This window comes from Nannospalax galili, unplaced genomic scaffold (genome assembly GCF_000622305.1).
Source record: "Nannospalax galili isolate Female #2095 unplaced genomic scaffold, S.galili_v1.0 scaffold89, whole genome shotgun sequence".
Lineage (NCBI taxonomy): Eukaryota > Metazoa > Chordata > Mammalia > Rodentia > Spalacidae > Nannospalax > Nannospalax galili.
Window position 1 is genome coordinate 319,418 of NW_008359211.1, and position 13,306 is coordinate 332,723.

General features: G+C 44.0%; 1 protein-coding gene across 12 annotated transcripts in view; it reads left to right on the top strand.

The window, feature by feature from the left end:
* Positions 1-13,306, top strand: part of LOC103725603 (RNA-binding protein 14) — a 225,448-nt gene that overhangs the window by 199,454 nt on the left and 12,688 nt on the right. For all 12 annotated transcript variants that reach the window (XM_029558546.1, XM_029558536.1, XM_029558537.1 and 9 more), the window contains 3 exons: positions 3,162-3,283; positions 4,896-5,006; positions 7,825-7,923. In XM_029558546.1, the coding sequence (XP_029414406.1) occupies positions 3,162-3,283; positions 4,896-5,006; positions 7,825-7,923 (332 nt within the window). The remainder of the gene's footprint in view (positions 1-3,161; positions 3,284-4,895; positions 5,007-7,824; positions 7,924-13,306) is intronic.

Below are 13,306 nucleotides of genomic sequence, written 5' to 3' on the forward strand. Positions count from 1 at the left end.
GCCCTCCAAAACTGTGTTGTCACTTTTGCTGTACTGCGATGATTTATATATCACTGTTTAGACCAGGCTGGCCTCAAACTCACAAAGATCCACCTGCTTCTGCCTTCTAAGTGCTGGGATTAAAGCCATGCCAGTTTAGATTTAAATTTCTACTACTAAAAAATAAATAAAAGTTCCAGTCAGGTGTAGTGGTGCACACCTTTAATCCCAGCACTCAGGAGGCAGAGGCAGGTGGATCTCTATGAGTTCCAGGCCACCCAGGGCTACAAAGGGAGACCCTGTCTTTAAAACAAATCTCTTCTGCATAGTTAAAGCATGTATCTTTTTTTTTTTTTTGATCTTTTTGAGACAGGGTCTCCCTGTAGCCCCAGCTGTCCTGGAACTCACTATGTAGACCAGGCTGGACTGAAACTCACAGAGATCCACCTGCCTCTACCTCCCGAGTGCTGGGATTAAAGGTGTGTGCCACCACGTCCGGCCCAAAAGCATGTATCTTAAAATTCTGCATATCTGATAGTTTCAGACCAACCTCTGAAAAAGATACACAGTGAAGGCAAACTTTACCTTGCTTTCCCCATCCTTTCCCAATGCCTTGCAAGCTTTCTCCAGAGGTCCTTCTTTTAGGAAACAGATTGTGCAGAATTACAGTCTGTTTCCATGTGCCTTTAAAAAAACCACTCAGTTGGCCTTTTGCCCACCTTGTCATGGTAACTTTTCTATGACTAACTCCTTATTTTGCTACAATGCCAAAAGCATCTGGTGGTATGAACCATTTTAGGAATAAACTTTGTTTTTTTAATTAAATGCCTTCTTTCAAAAGACTTCTGATTTCTTGAGGTTCTTTTTGGAGCCAAAATATACAAAATAGTAGTCCACATGCTATATCTCCATGGCAACAGCAACATTTCCCCTTTGAATATTGCATGTGTATTTCAAAATACTTCATTTACATTATCCCAGTTTATCTAGAAAATATATCAGAAAGCAGAAAAGAAAATGCCATTTTCTTTTTAAAAATGGTGCATATGTGTGTGTGTGTGTGTGTGTGTGTGTGTGTGTGTGTGTGTGTGCTTGTTGGTTTGTTGGAGACAAGGTCACATTATATAGCCATGGCTGGCCTCAGCTCACAAAGATCCACCTGCCTCTGCCTCCCGAGTGCTGGGATTAAAGGCGTGTGCCACCACACCCGGCTTGTTCCTTCTTTCTTAAACCCATGGAGTCCACTTAGTGCTTTCAGTATGTATATGAGTGTAAGCTGCCTCTCCCAGGTACCATAGACTATCAGATAAAAAGCCCGGTGCTAGGGGCTGGAGAGATGGCTGTGGTAAAGAGCATGTACTGCTCTTGTAGAAGACCTGAGTTCAGTTCCCAGCACCAACATCAGGCAGCTCATAACCACCTGTAACTACAGTTCTGGGGGATCTGACGTCTCTTGCCTCTGGGCATCTGCACTCACATCACATATTGACAGGCAGATACACAGATACACATAATAAAAAAATACAAAAAAATTTTAAGGCCCAATGCTGGGAATGGGTTACTTCTTTTGGAGTTGTTGGTCAATTGGGTCCCATAAACCCCCAAATATTGCAGACTGTTGCCATTGCTATTGGTTACCTTCTATAACTTGACAGAAAAGACCCTATTGCTGAAAACACCACATATGTGAGTCATAAAACATGGAAAAATCAAGCTGAGCATGATGGTAGCACCATGCCTTTAATCCCAGCGCTCAGGAGGCAGAGGCAGGTGGATCTCTGTGAGTTCAAGGCCAGCCTGGTCTACATAGTGAGTTCCAGGCTGGCTTGGGCTACAAAGCCATTTTCTTTACTGAAGTGAGAAGAGTAAAGTTACTACTAGTTGGTGGTAAAAAATTACCTTAAATCTCTGCTCTCCTACCTCTAGTTCCAGATTCTTTTTTTTTTTTTTTTTTTGTCTTTTTTAGACAGGCTCTCCCTGTAGCCTCAGCTGTCCTGGAACTCACTATGTAGACCAGGCTGGCCTTGAACTCACAGAGATCCGCCTGCCTCTGCCTCCTGAGTGCTGATATTAAAGGCGTGCACCACCACACCCAGCCAGATGTGCACTTTTAGTGCAGTCCTAAAACAAGCCAGCTGGCCTCGGCCCCCTTCACCATGGTATATCTGAGCAGACTCTTCAGGGGAATGCCACTTAGGCAGCATCTTCTGTAGGTGCTCTGTGCAGTGAGTTTGTCTTCCTGAGGCCTGCAGCAGGACTGTGAAGTGGGGGCCTGTTATTTCATGACATTTTCTGCCCTTCACTCTCACATGTCAGCTTTTCTGGGTAATAGCAATTGGGAATGATTGTAACTACCTCAGCAAAGATCATTCCCATTTTGCTTATTTTTAATTAATTATTTACATTATTTTTATTTTATGTATTGCCTATGTGTGTAAGTGCATCTGTGTCCTGCAGTACCCATGCAGGTCAGAAGAGAGCATTGAATCTCCTGGAACTGGAGTTATAGATGTTTATTAGCTGCCATATATGTGCTGGGAACTGAACCCGGGTCCTCTGCAAGAGCAGCCAGTGCTCTTAACTACTGAGCCGTCTCTCCAGCCCCCTATTTTTATTTATTTATTTTTGAGACAGGATCTCATGTATCCCAGGATGGCCTCAAAATTGCTATGTAGCAGAGGTGCTGTTGAACTGATCCTCCTGACTCCATTACCTTAGTTCTGGGATTACAGGTGTGTGCCCAATTCATGGAGTTCTGGGGACCAAACCCAAGGTTAGGCAAGCATTCTACCAACTGAGCTACATCCCCAGCCCTAACCTCCAAAGAAAATACATTAACAGCTCTCAGGGTAATTTTTGTAGCCTTTTCTTTACCACAACACATCAGAAAGAAATGACACACTGCTGAGAACTTAGAGAACTAGGCACTCCTGAGAGACTCCTCCCCTCTTTTCAAACTTTAGCATTTGCTTTTTTTTCAAAAAATAGTTCTTCATTTTAATTTTCCTGAGCTTGCTTTTATTTGCAGATGGGAACTGGGAGGGGGTATCTTTAAAAAGTAGCTATTTGTGGAGTGGTAGGGTGGCTTCCTGGAGGCATCACCCTGGACCCAGCCCCGGGCACAGAATATAACAGAAGTCTTGAGTCATCCTCCTCATGGGCCCCAAATTCTCTCCTCTTAGGAGTCCACGCTGTGCTCACCACTCATCTCAGCGCCATCCTCACAGAGAGCCATGGTGCAGTTCGAGATTCCATCCAGTCAGCTGTGGACCAGGTCTTGGTGCAGCACCACCAGGCTACCAAGGTAATAAGAAAGTCAACTGGAGAGCATGCAGCCACAGGGCCTCGGATCCTCTTCTCCCTTGATGCCCCTTCCTGATATGCACCTGGGATGATGCTGAAATACCACATCTCAACTGGGAACTAAGCTTTCACATAGATAGGTCACTGTAGCCAAGTGGCCTAATCTTACCCTTTTAATTAGGTGTGGCTGAGTACATAATAACAGAAGTAATACAGAAAATGACTGATACCCTTCCTCTCTGTACACCTCTATCCTACTCATTCCTTGGAGGTGATCCTTCACTAAACTGTACCTTCTTCCCTCATTCTCCTAATTCTAAATACCACCTTTGCTTCTGATCTGACTTTCTAAATTCTTTTGTCCTGTACCCTTCTGGTAATACAGTTTATATGCTCCTCCCGCCCCCACTCAAAGAAAAAAAATGCCAACTGAAGAACCAGATTTGGGGGGGGGTGTCTTTTTTTCGAGACACAGTCTCCCTGTAGCCCCAGCTGGCCTGGAACTCACTAGGTAGACCAGGCTGGCCTTGAACTTGAAGAGATCTGCCTGCCTCTGCCCCAGGAGTGCTGGGACCAAAGGCGTGCGCCACCACACCCAGCTTGAAGAGGAAGATTTAAAACTTAACAACAAACAGTGAATTAAGCTGGGTGTGATAGGTTATGTGTGTAATCCCAGCATTTGGGAGGTTGAGGCAGGATACTGAAAGTTTGAGGCCAGCCTGGGTTATATATAGTGAGTTCCAGGCCAGTCTGGGCTACAGTGTAAGAGACCATGCCTCAAAACAAACAGGGCCAGTGAGATGGTTCCATAAGCAAAGCATTTGCCACACAAGCCTGACAACCCGAGTTTTATCCCCAGAACCGCAACAAAGAGATCATCAATTCTACAAAGTTGTACTCTGACCTCTACATGTGTACTGTTGCATGTGTGCACCCACACATATCATACACACACACGCACGCACACACACACACACACACACAAAAGTTAAAAATGAAGCCGGGCATGGTGGCACACGCCGTTAATTCCAGCACTCCGGAGGCAGAGGCAGGCGGATCTCTGTGAGTTCAAGGCCAGCCTGGTCCTACATAGTGAGTTCCAGGACAGCTGGGGCTACAGGGAGACCCTGTCTCAAAAAGACCAAAAAAAAAAAAAAAAGTTAAAAATGAAAATAAAACATGAACTGTTCGTTTTGGAGACAGGGACTCATGTAGCCTAGACTAGCTTCAAACTAGTAGCCAAAGATAACCTTGAACTTCTGATCCTCCTGCCTCAAGTTCCAGGGAACTAGAATTACAAAAATGTGCTACCATGCCTGGTTTACTCTATGCTGGGGATTGAACTTGGGTCCTCATGCACGAGGCAAGCACTCTACCAACTAGCTACATTCCTAGGCCCCTGGCCAGCTTATCTTTTTCCTGGTATGTCTATGTCAACAAGCCATCTGTAAGAAAGAAGCGAATTTTTAAATGTTTAATTCACATCCCAACATAAAGCTGTGTCATCATCTTGTTCCGTATTGGCGATGCCCTGCCGCCACTGAAATCCTTGGTTCCTTTGGGATTCTCTGAGCCCACAGTTTGGGACTAATGTGGTTTCTGCCTTACTTCAGGCTCATCAGAAACTGCAGACCTCGCTCTCAGTGGCGGTGAATTCCATCATGAGTGTGGTGACTGGAAGCACCTGTGGCCACTTCCGAAGGACATGCCTCCAGGCCCTTGAGGTTAGGAGATTGGGGTGCTTGCAGGTCCCTGGGTTTGACGACTTCCCAATACCTGTCTTCACAGCATACGCCGTGCTTACAGAAGCATCATTTTGTTTCTATTGCAGTCTCACTCAGCACCAGGCTTAGGTGTTTTAACAATGAATGACTAGTATGTGTACTATTTTTATAAATGAGAGGTCATTGAGATTTGTTTTCCTTTAGGTCACAGAACTAGTTAAGAGAGATCTAGGATTGGATCCTTCATTCCCAACCCCTTGTTGAAGCATACCTTGCTCCCTCAGGGTGACACAATATCCTAGAAGTAACTGAGTTGAGCAGCCATTAGGTACTCATATGTGAGAGAATGGGCTGGTACACACAATCTAGGGATCAGAATCATCGACTTATGGCTCATTTATTATGTGGACTTGGGCCTATATTTAGCTTCTCTGAGCCTTACCTAAAAATCAGACAATGAGATTCTCATAGGTTGAGAGCTAAATGCATACTGTAGTCGTAATGTTCATATCATTCCAAAATCCACACATTGAAATACTAACCCCCAAGGTGATGATTTAGGCTACCATGCCCACCTTGCATCTGGGGGCCAGCAAGATGGCTCAGTGGATAAAGACTTGCTACTTGCTTCCAAGCCTGACTACTTAAGTTTGACCCTTGGGACCCATATTCTAGAAGCAGAGAGCTGACTCCCACAAGTTGTCCTCTGACCTCCACACATGCGTGGGCCTCTATGCCTGGCTGGGACTAGGTCTGTTAATAAAGTGGCCCTGTGGGTTGGTGAGATGGCTTGGGGTAGATCCACTTGCCATGAAGCCTGATGAGCTAAGTTTGATCTTCAGGACCTACTTGGTGGAAGGAGAGAACCAGCTCCTGCAGGTTGTGTCCTCAGTGTGTGGCATGGCACAGCCCACTCCCAATACATTAAAAAAAATTTTTTAAGTGGCCCCAGAGAAAGCCTTGACTCTTCTACAATGTGAGGACACAGGGAAACAGCCCACTACTCTGAAGAAGGCCCTCACCAGAACCCAGCAGTGCTGGAACCCTGTCTTGGTTTCGTCTCCTGTTGCTGTGCTAATATACTCTGACTAAGCAACTTAAGGGAGAAAGGGTTTGTTTCAGCTCACAGTTCAAGGCACAGTCTCTCATAGTAGGGAAGTTGAGGCAGCAGGTGCTTGAGGCAGTTGGTCATAGGACATCGACAATCAGAACAGAGCATGGTGCATGTATGCCGGTGCTTGACTTGATTCTCATTTTACACAGTCCAGGACCTCCTGCCCAAACGCCTATCTTCCAGGTGATTCTAGATTTTTGTTGAGTTTATAATTAACACACTCTGACCTTAGACTTTCAATACTATGAGGAATAAATTCCCAGTGCTTATTATAAGTCCCTTAGTCTATGAAAATTTACTGTAGTGGCTGAAGAAACCGTACACAGTGAGATTCTCAGTAAATGTTAGTTTCTTTTCTTCCTTAAGGAGTATGTGGTAGCAATCAGTATCGTCAGTGAGTAACACATTCCACATCTGTTCCTTCGTTTTTATGTACCTTTTTCTGGAAAAGATAATACAACACATAGAAACATTTAAATATTAATAATTTCTATCACTATAATTTTTTACTTTTTGGTTTTTTTGAGACAGGGTCTCCCTTTAGCCCCAGCTGGCCTAGAACTTGCTATGGAGACCAGGCTGGACTTGATCTCACAGAGATTTACCTGCCTTTCCCTCCAGAGCTAGGATTAAAGGCATGTGCCTCTACAACTAACCCATCACTATAGTTTTAATTTTTGCATATTATCTCATATATAGTAATGAAGGCATTCTACTTTCATATATAAATTAGCATTTTTGGATTTCATTAGTGTTGGTTAATCAGTATTCTGTAGTGTTTAATTTAATAAAACATTCTTCTAATGTTAGACATTTAGACTGGTACCAGTTATTATTGGTATATAAATAGTGTTTTGGTTAATACCTTATGTGATATCTTGCTTAAGTTATTTCCTAGACTAAATTTCTTTAGGTACAGTTAGTGATTCAAAGAATATAATGCCTTTATAAGCAAGTGCTCTTAAATCATAGCTTTGACTCGGGGGACATGTGGATGACGGCTAAGAAGCCCTGATCTTGAGTGGTTTGCTTCTTTTTGAATGTCATTTTTCTCATGTATGAAATCAGTGCATTATTGGCTGGAAAGATGGCTGACGAGCATTTACTGCTCTTCCAGAGAACCTGAGTTTGAGTCCCAGCACCCACATCAGGCAGCTCACAATTACCTGTAACTCCAGCTCTAGGGGATCTGAGACTCTCTTCTGGTCTCAAGGCACCCACACAAACATGCATACAATTACATAAAAATGAATCTCTAAATTAGTGTGTTGTATTAGGTGATTCCTCTTGCCCTTTAACTCTGATACCCTATAAATCTGTGTTGAAGTTCTGAAGGCCGTCACCCATTCCACAGTGCTTGTGTGAGGAAGAGCTCTACATCAGCCTTGGTGTTTCAGTGTGGATCCGTTTCCTCACAGCTTGTTGTGGAGGAGCATTTCCTAGAACCCCCTCATGAAACAGGTGGCTCCCTGGGGTATTTGTCTGCTATGGACTTGGAAAAACAAAGATCTTGGTTAAAGGATCTTGCATAAGTGGCATAAATGGGCATGCATAGAAAGCTATAACTGCTGCCACATGCCAAGCATCCCAGGCCCTTCTCTTGCCTCCCATGCTCCAAGAGACAAAGGAAAATGTTTTCTTGATCAAATGTCTTCCCCTGCATTTGAACCTCCATAGCATAATGGAATTTCTCATCCATTTTAGGCAGGTGACACACAGGAGTTTGGGGCCAAACTGCACAAAATATTTCATGACATCACACAGCACCGACTTCCTTATCACTGCTCGTGTAACACAGAGCAGGTAAGTATGACGATAATAACCAGAATTTTAGTGGAAATCTCCCATTTTGGTGTGTGGGAATACTGAATTCAGGGTGAGTGGGTACGAAGGCTTCAGACTGCAAGATCTGGATAGCCTTTCAGTAAGGAAGCCTAGGAAAACTGTAGAACCAAGCACTGTGTAGAAGCTGAAAGTGTAGACACTGAGCTCTATTTCTGCCATGAAGTCAGTGTCATCATCGTGAAGGTTATTTAACCTTCCTAAGCCTTGGGCTTCTTCAGTAAAATAAGAACAGGGCAAACCTGAAGTCACTGTCATGAAGCAGGTAAAGCGCTAAAGACACAGCTGTCACCACAATGCTGAGGATATGGGGGTTCTTCTATAAGCTTTGCCTAATAAAAATACACCTTCATGGGTCTGGAGAGATGTCTCAGTGGTTAAGAACTCTGGTTGTTCTTGCAGAAGACCCAGGAATCGCAGCACCCACATGGGCACTAACAACTGTCCATAACTCCAGTTCCAGGGGATCCAACAGCCTCTTCTGACCTCTGTGGGCATTGCATAACACAGGTGCACTTACATGAAGGCAATACATACACATAAAAATAAAATAAAAAAATACACCTTCGGGGGTGGAGAGATGGCTCAGCAGTTAAGAGCACTGGTTGTTCTTGCAGAAGACCCAGGTTCGAATCCCAGCACTCACATGACAGCTAACAACTGTCTGTAACTCCAGTTCCAGGGGATCTGACAGTCTCTTCTGTCCTCCACCAGCATTGCATGACACGGGTGCACTTACCTACATGCAGGCAATACACGCATACACGTAAAATAAATAAATAAATAAATAATTTTATTTTGGTCTTTTTGAGACAGGGTCTCCCTGTAGCCCCAGCTGACCTGGAACAAGCTATGTAGACCAGGCTGGCCTCAAACTCACAGAGATCCGCTTGCTTCTGCCTCCCAAGTGCTGGGATTAAAGGTGTGCGTCACCACGCCTGGCAAAAATTTTTTTTTTAAGTTTAAAAATTACACCTTCATCAGTCCACTTTTCTGGGTGCTCGAGAGTTGCACTAGTTGAAGTTTCTACTTTGAAGGAGGTGAGCAGCTCTGTGATCGGCTCCTCCCAGGAGAGGAGTCATGGCTAGGAAATCCCCTCAGATTCCAGTAGCTGCTTGGAGCTGTCCAGCTAAAGTCCACCTTTCTGGCTCGCCTGACTTTTTTTGAACAAACGTATAGGTGAATAAATTAAAAATATTAAAGATGAAATTATTACACTGTATGGGGCTGAAGAGATGGCTCAGCAGTTAAGAGCACTGACTGCTCTTACAGAGAACCCAGGTTCCATTCCCAGCACCCACATGGCAGCTGACAACCATCTGTAACTCCAGTTCCAGGGGATCCAATGCCTTCTTCTAACCTCTGTGGGAACTGCATGACATGGGTGCACTTACACATATGTAGGCAGTAATACACATAAAATAGTAAAATATTTTTTTAAAAATAAAAATATTACATTGTAGCTTCTGGGAGGAAGGGGAAGGAAGAGGAAGGGAGAAAGGAAGGAAGTGGGGAAAAGAGGGAGGGAGGGATATTGAGATATCTACTTGACATCAGGCAGCAAATGCAATAGTCATTTCTGAGAGATAGAAATCATTTTTTTTGTTTCATCAAAAAAATTTTGAAGTTTGCCCCAACATACTAGAGAAAGAGGGAGGCCTTCAAACAAGGAGGGGGACCAGGCAAAGCCTGGTGGTCTGCCCAAGTTAAACAGATGGAGCTGGGAATCCAGGGATGCTGTCTTAGTCCATTTCATGTTGCTATGACAAAATACTTGAGACTAGCTACCTTATCTGGGTTAGACAATCCAGAAAACATGGCACCAGGGTCCAGCAAGAAAGGATGGGAGCGGGAAGAGGTGAGGCGCTCAGCCACTTCCTAGACAGCAGTCATGAGATACAGATGAGAGGGGTGACAGAGATGATACAGTTGAGCTCTGTTTAAATGTATACGGTCTAAACAAAACCAACTACCAAATAAAAAACATTAGCTGCACATAGTGGTATAAACTACTTGAGAAGCTGAGGCAGGAAAATCTCAAGTTCAATACCTGCCTGAGTTACTGTCTGTGCTGGGTGCTTCAATTGTCAACTTGACACAGCTGGGTGGAAGGGCTCTCAATTGGGGAATTTCCTCCATTGGACTGGCCTGTGGCCATGTCTAAGGGGCATTTTCTTGATTGATGAGTGATGTAGGAGGGCCCCATCCCACTGTGGGCGGTTCCACCCCTAGGCAGCTGGTCCTGTGTTGTATAAGAAAGCAGACTGAGCAGGGGGGGACCAGGGGAGCAAGCCAATAAGCAGTGCTCTTCCATGGTCTGTGCTCCAGGTTTCTGCCCCGAGCTCCTGCCTTGGCTCCCCTCGACGATGAACTGTAAGGTGAAATAAACCCTTTCCTCCCCAAGATGGTTTTGGTCAGAGTTTTTTTTCTAATCACAGCATTAAAAATTAACTAAAGCAGTGACACTGTCTCAAATAAGAGAAAGGAAATGAAAAAAGGGGAAGCTGAGGATGTAGCTCTGTGATACAGTGCTCATCTAGCATGTATAGGGCCAGCCTGGGTTCAGTCCCCAGCCAGTACTGAAGAGGAAGGCAGGAGAACTGAAGAGAGGCGAGGGTCTCATACATGGAAGAGTAACATGCCAGGAATTTGAAAACACTGAGAAATTTGCTTCTCTTTTCCACTGTTTGTTTTAATTCTAAAACGTACCATTGTTGCTGCATAAATGTTGTTTTAAGAACGTAAAAAATAGGGGCTGGATATGGCTCAGTGGTTAAGAGCACTGACTGCACTTGCAGAGGACCCGGGTTCAATTCCCAGCACCCACATGGTGGCTACGAACCGTCCTTAACTCCAGTTCCAGGGGAATCTGAAGCCCTCTTCTGATCTCCATGGCATTGCACGACATGGGTGCACTTACATACATGCAGACAATACACTCATACACATAAAATAAAAATAATAAAATATTTTTAAAATATATTTTTAAAAAAATGTAAAAAATAAAAGGACATGGGCTGAAGAGATCACTCAGTGGGTAAAGTTCTGAATTCTGATCCTCAGCACCTACATGAAAGGTGCATGAAGCATGTGTCTGTAGCCGGGTGCTGAAGGGCTGGGGTACAGACAGATAACCCCTGAGGACTAGGTGAAAGGGTGAGCTCCAGGATCAGTGAAACCCTGTCTCACAAAACAAGGCAGAGAGTGATAGAGGAAGATACCCAATGTTGACCTCTGGCCTCCACATGTGCACATGTACTTCATACACATCTGCATGCACATGGCACACACACACAGTAAAAGGACAGAAAGAGTTACACCATCCTAGCACAAATAAAGGCAGAGCTAGAGAGCCTGTATTAGTATCAGGCAGTAAATTTCAGAGCAGAAAACATGTAGGATAGAGAGTGGTTTCAGGATTGATGAGGCGGCTCAGTGGGTAAAGGCACTTGCTGTAAAAGACTGGTGAAGTTTTCCATATCCAAAACCCACACAAAAAGCCAGATGCAGTGGTGTGCATCTGTAAATCCCAGAACTCCTATGTCAGGATGGGAGGCAGGGAGGAGAATCAGCTGGGAGTGTGAGGTCAGCCAGCCTAGAGTATACAGTGTGACAGAAACAGCGAGAGAAACCCTGCCTCAAACACAAGGTGGAAGGAGGGAATGAATGCCACAAGGTAGTCCCCTGACTCTACACGCATGCTATGGCACACATGTGCTCACACACTTATACACACACAAATAAAAAAAATAAAGAGGATCATCTCAGACTGATGGAATCAGTTCATCATGGAGACACTGTAGATGTTCCTGAACTTACATAACACAAAGTCAATTTCACACATTGTAATCATTGAATTCTGTATTGAAAGTGAAAAACAGGTTGTCTGAATGTGCTTCCCCACCATTATGAAATCCAAAAAGCAATGTCAAGCCATCATAACTTGGGGACAGTCTATGGTCCTAAACATGCATGTAAATCTTATATGAAGGTTAAAATCATGAAACAATTGCTGGGTGTGGTAGGGCATACCTTTAGTTCCAGCACTCAGGCGGCAGAGGCAGGCAGATCTCTGTGAGTTCGAGGCCAGCCTGGTCTACACACTGAGTGCCCGGCCAGCTGGGGCTACAAGAGACCCTGTTTCAAAAACAAACAAACAAACAAACAAACAAACAAAAACATGAGACAAAACTAATAGCACTCTGAGGGGAAGGAGACAGAGCCAAGTTAGGCTTGGCAATTTCAACAACCTTCTCTCAGTAATTGATAGAACAGGTAGACAGGAAATCAGTAAGTCTATAGAAGTCTGGAACAACACTATCAATCAGTTTGACCTAATTGATGTTATAAAAACAATCTTCCCAACCACAGAATATACATTTTTTTTCAAGTACACAGGAAACATTTAGCAGAATAGATCAAATTCTGAGCCATTAGATATTTCACGATACATTTAAACTTAAAGTCACGCAAAGTCTGTTTTTAAAATTTTATTACACTGGAGCTGGAGAGATGACTCAGCAGTTAAGAGCACTGGCTGTTCTTGCAGAGGACCTGGTTCTGTTCCCAGTACCCACATGGCGGCTAACAACCATCTGTAACTCCAGTTCCAGGGGATCCGACGCCCTCTTCTGACCTCCTCAGGCATTGCATGACCATGAGTGCACATACAGGCAATACACTCATACACATAAATACATATAAAAATAATAAAATGTATTTTTAATTTATTACACTTATTTACATGTGTGTGCCTATGTGCTGTGGTACACATGTGAAAGTCAGAGGAAAGCCAGTTCTTTTCTTTCCCCATGTGGGTTCTGGTTTTCAAACTCAGGTTGTCAGGTTTGGTAACAAGCATCTTTACTCACTATGCCATCTTGCTGGCCCCAAAGTATGTGTCTTTGTTACATTGAGAGAGAAAGCATATGGACAGGAATGCTGGCCATGGTGAGCATGAAGAATCAGAGGACAATGTACAGGAGTCAGTTTTCTTCTTCTACCATGTGTGTTCCAGGTATCAAATTCAGATCATCAGGCTTGGGGGCAAGCATGCCTTTACCTAGTGAGCCACCTTGCCAGCCTCCAAAGCATATTTTTGACCATAATTATCAAAATAAAATAATGGACTGGACAAATGGCTCAGCGGTTAAGACCACTGACTGCTCTTGCAGAGGGCGTAGGTTCCATTCTCAGCACCCACATGGCAGCTAGCAACTGTTCATAACTCCAGTTCCAGGGGATCTGACACCCGCTTCTGGCCTCAGTGTGCATTGGTACACTTACATACATGTAGGCAAAATACTCATACACATAAAATAAAAATATTAAATGCTTTTTTTTT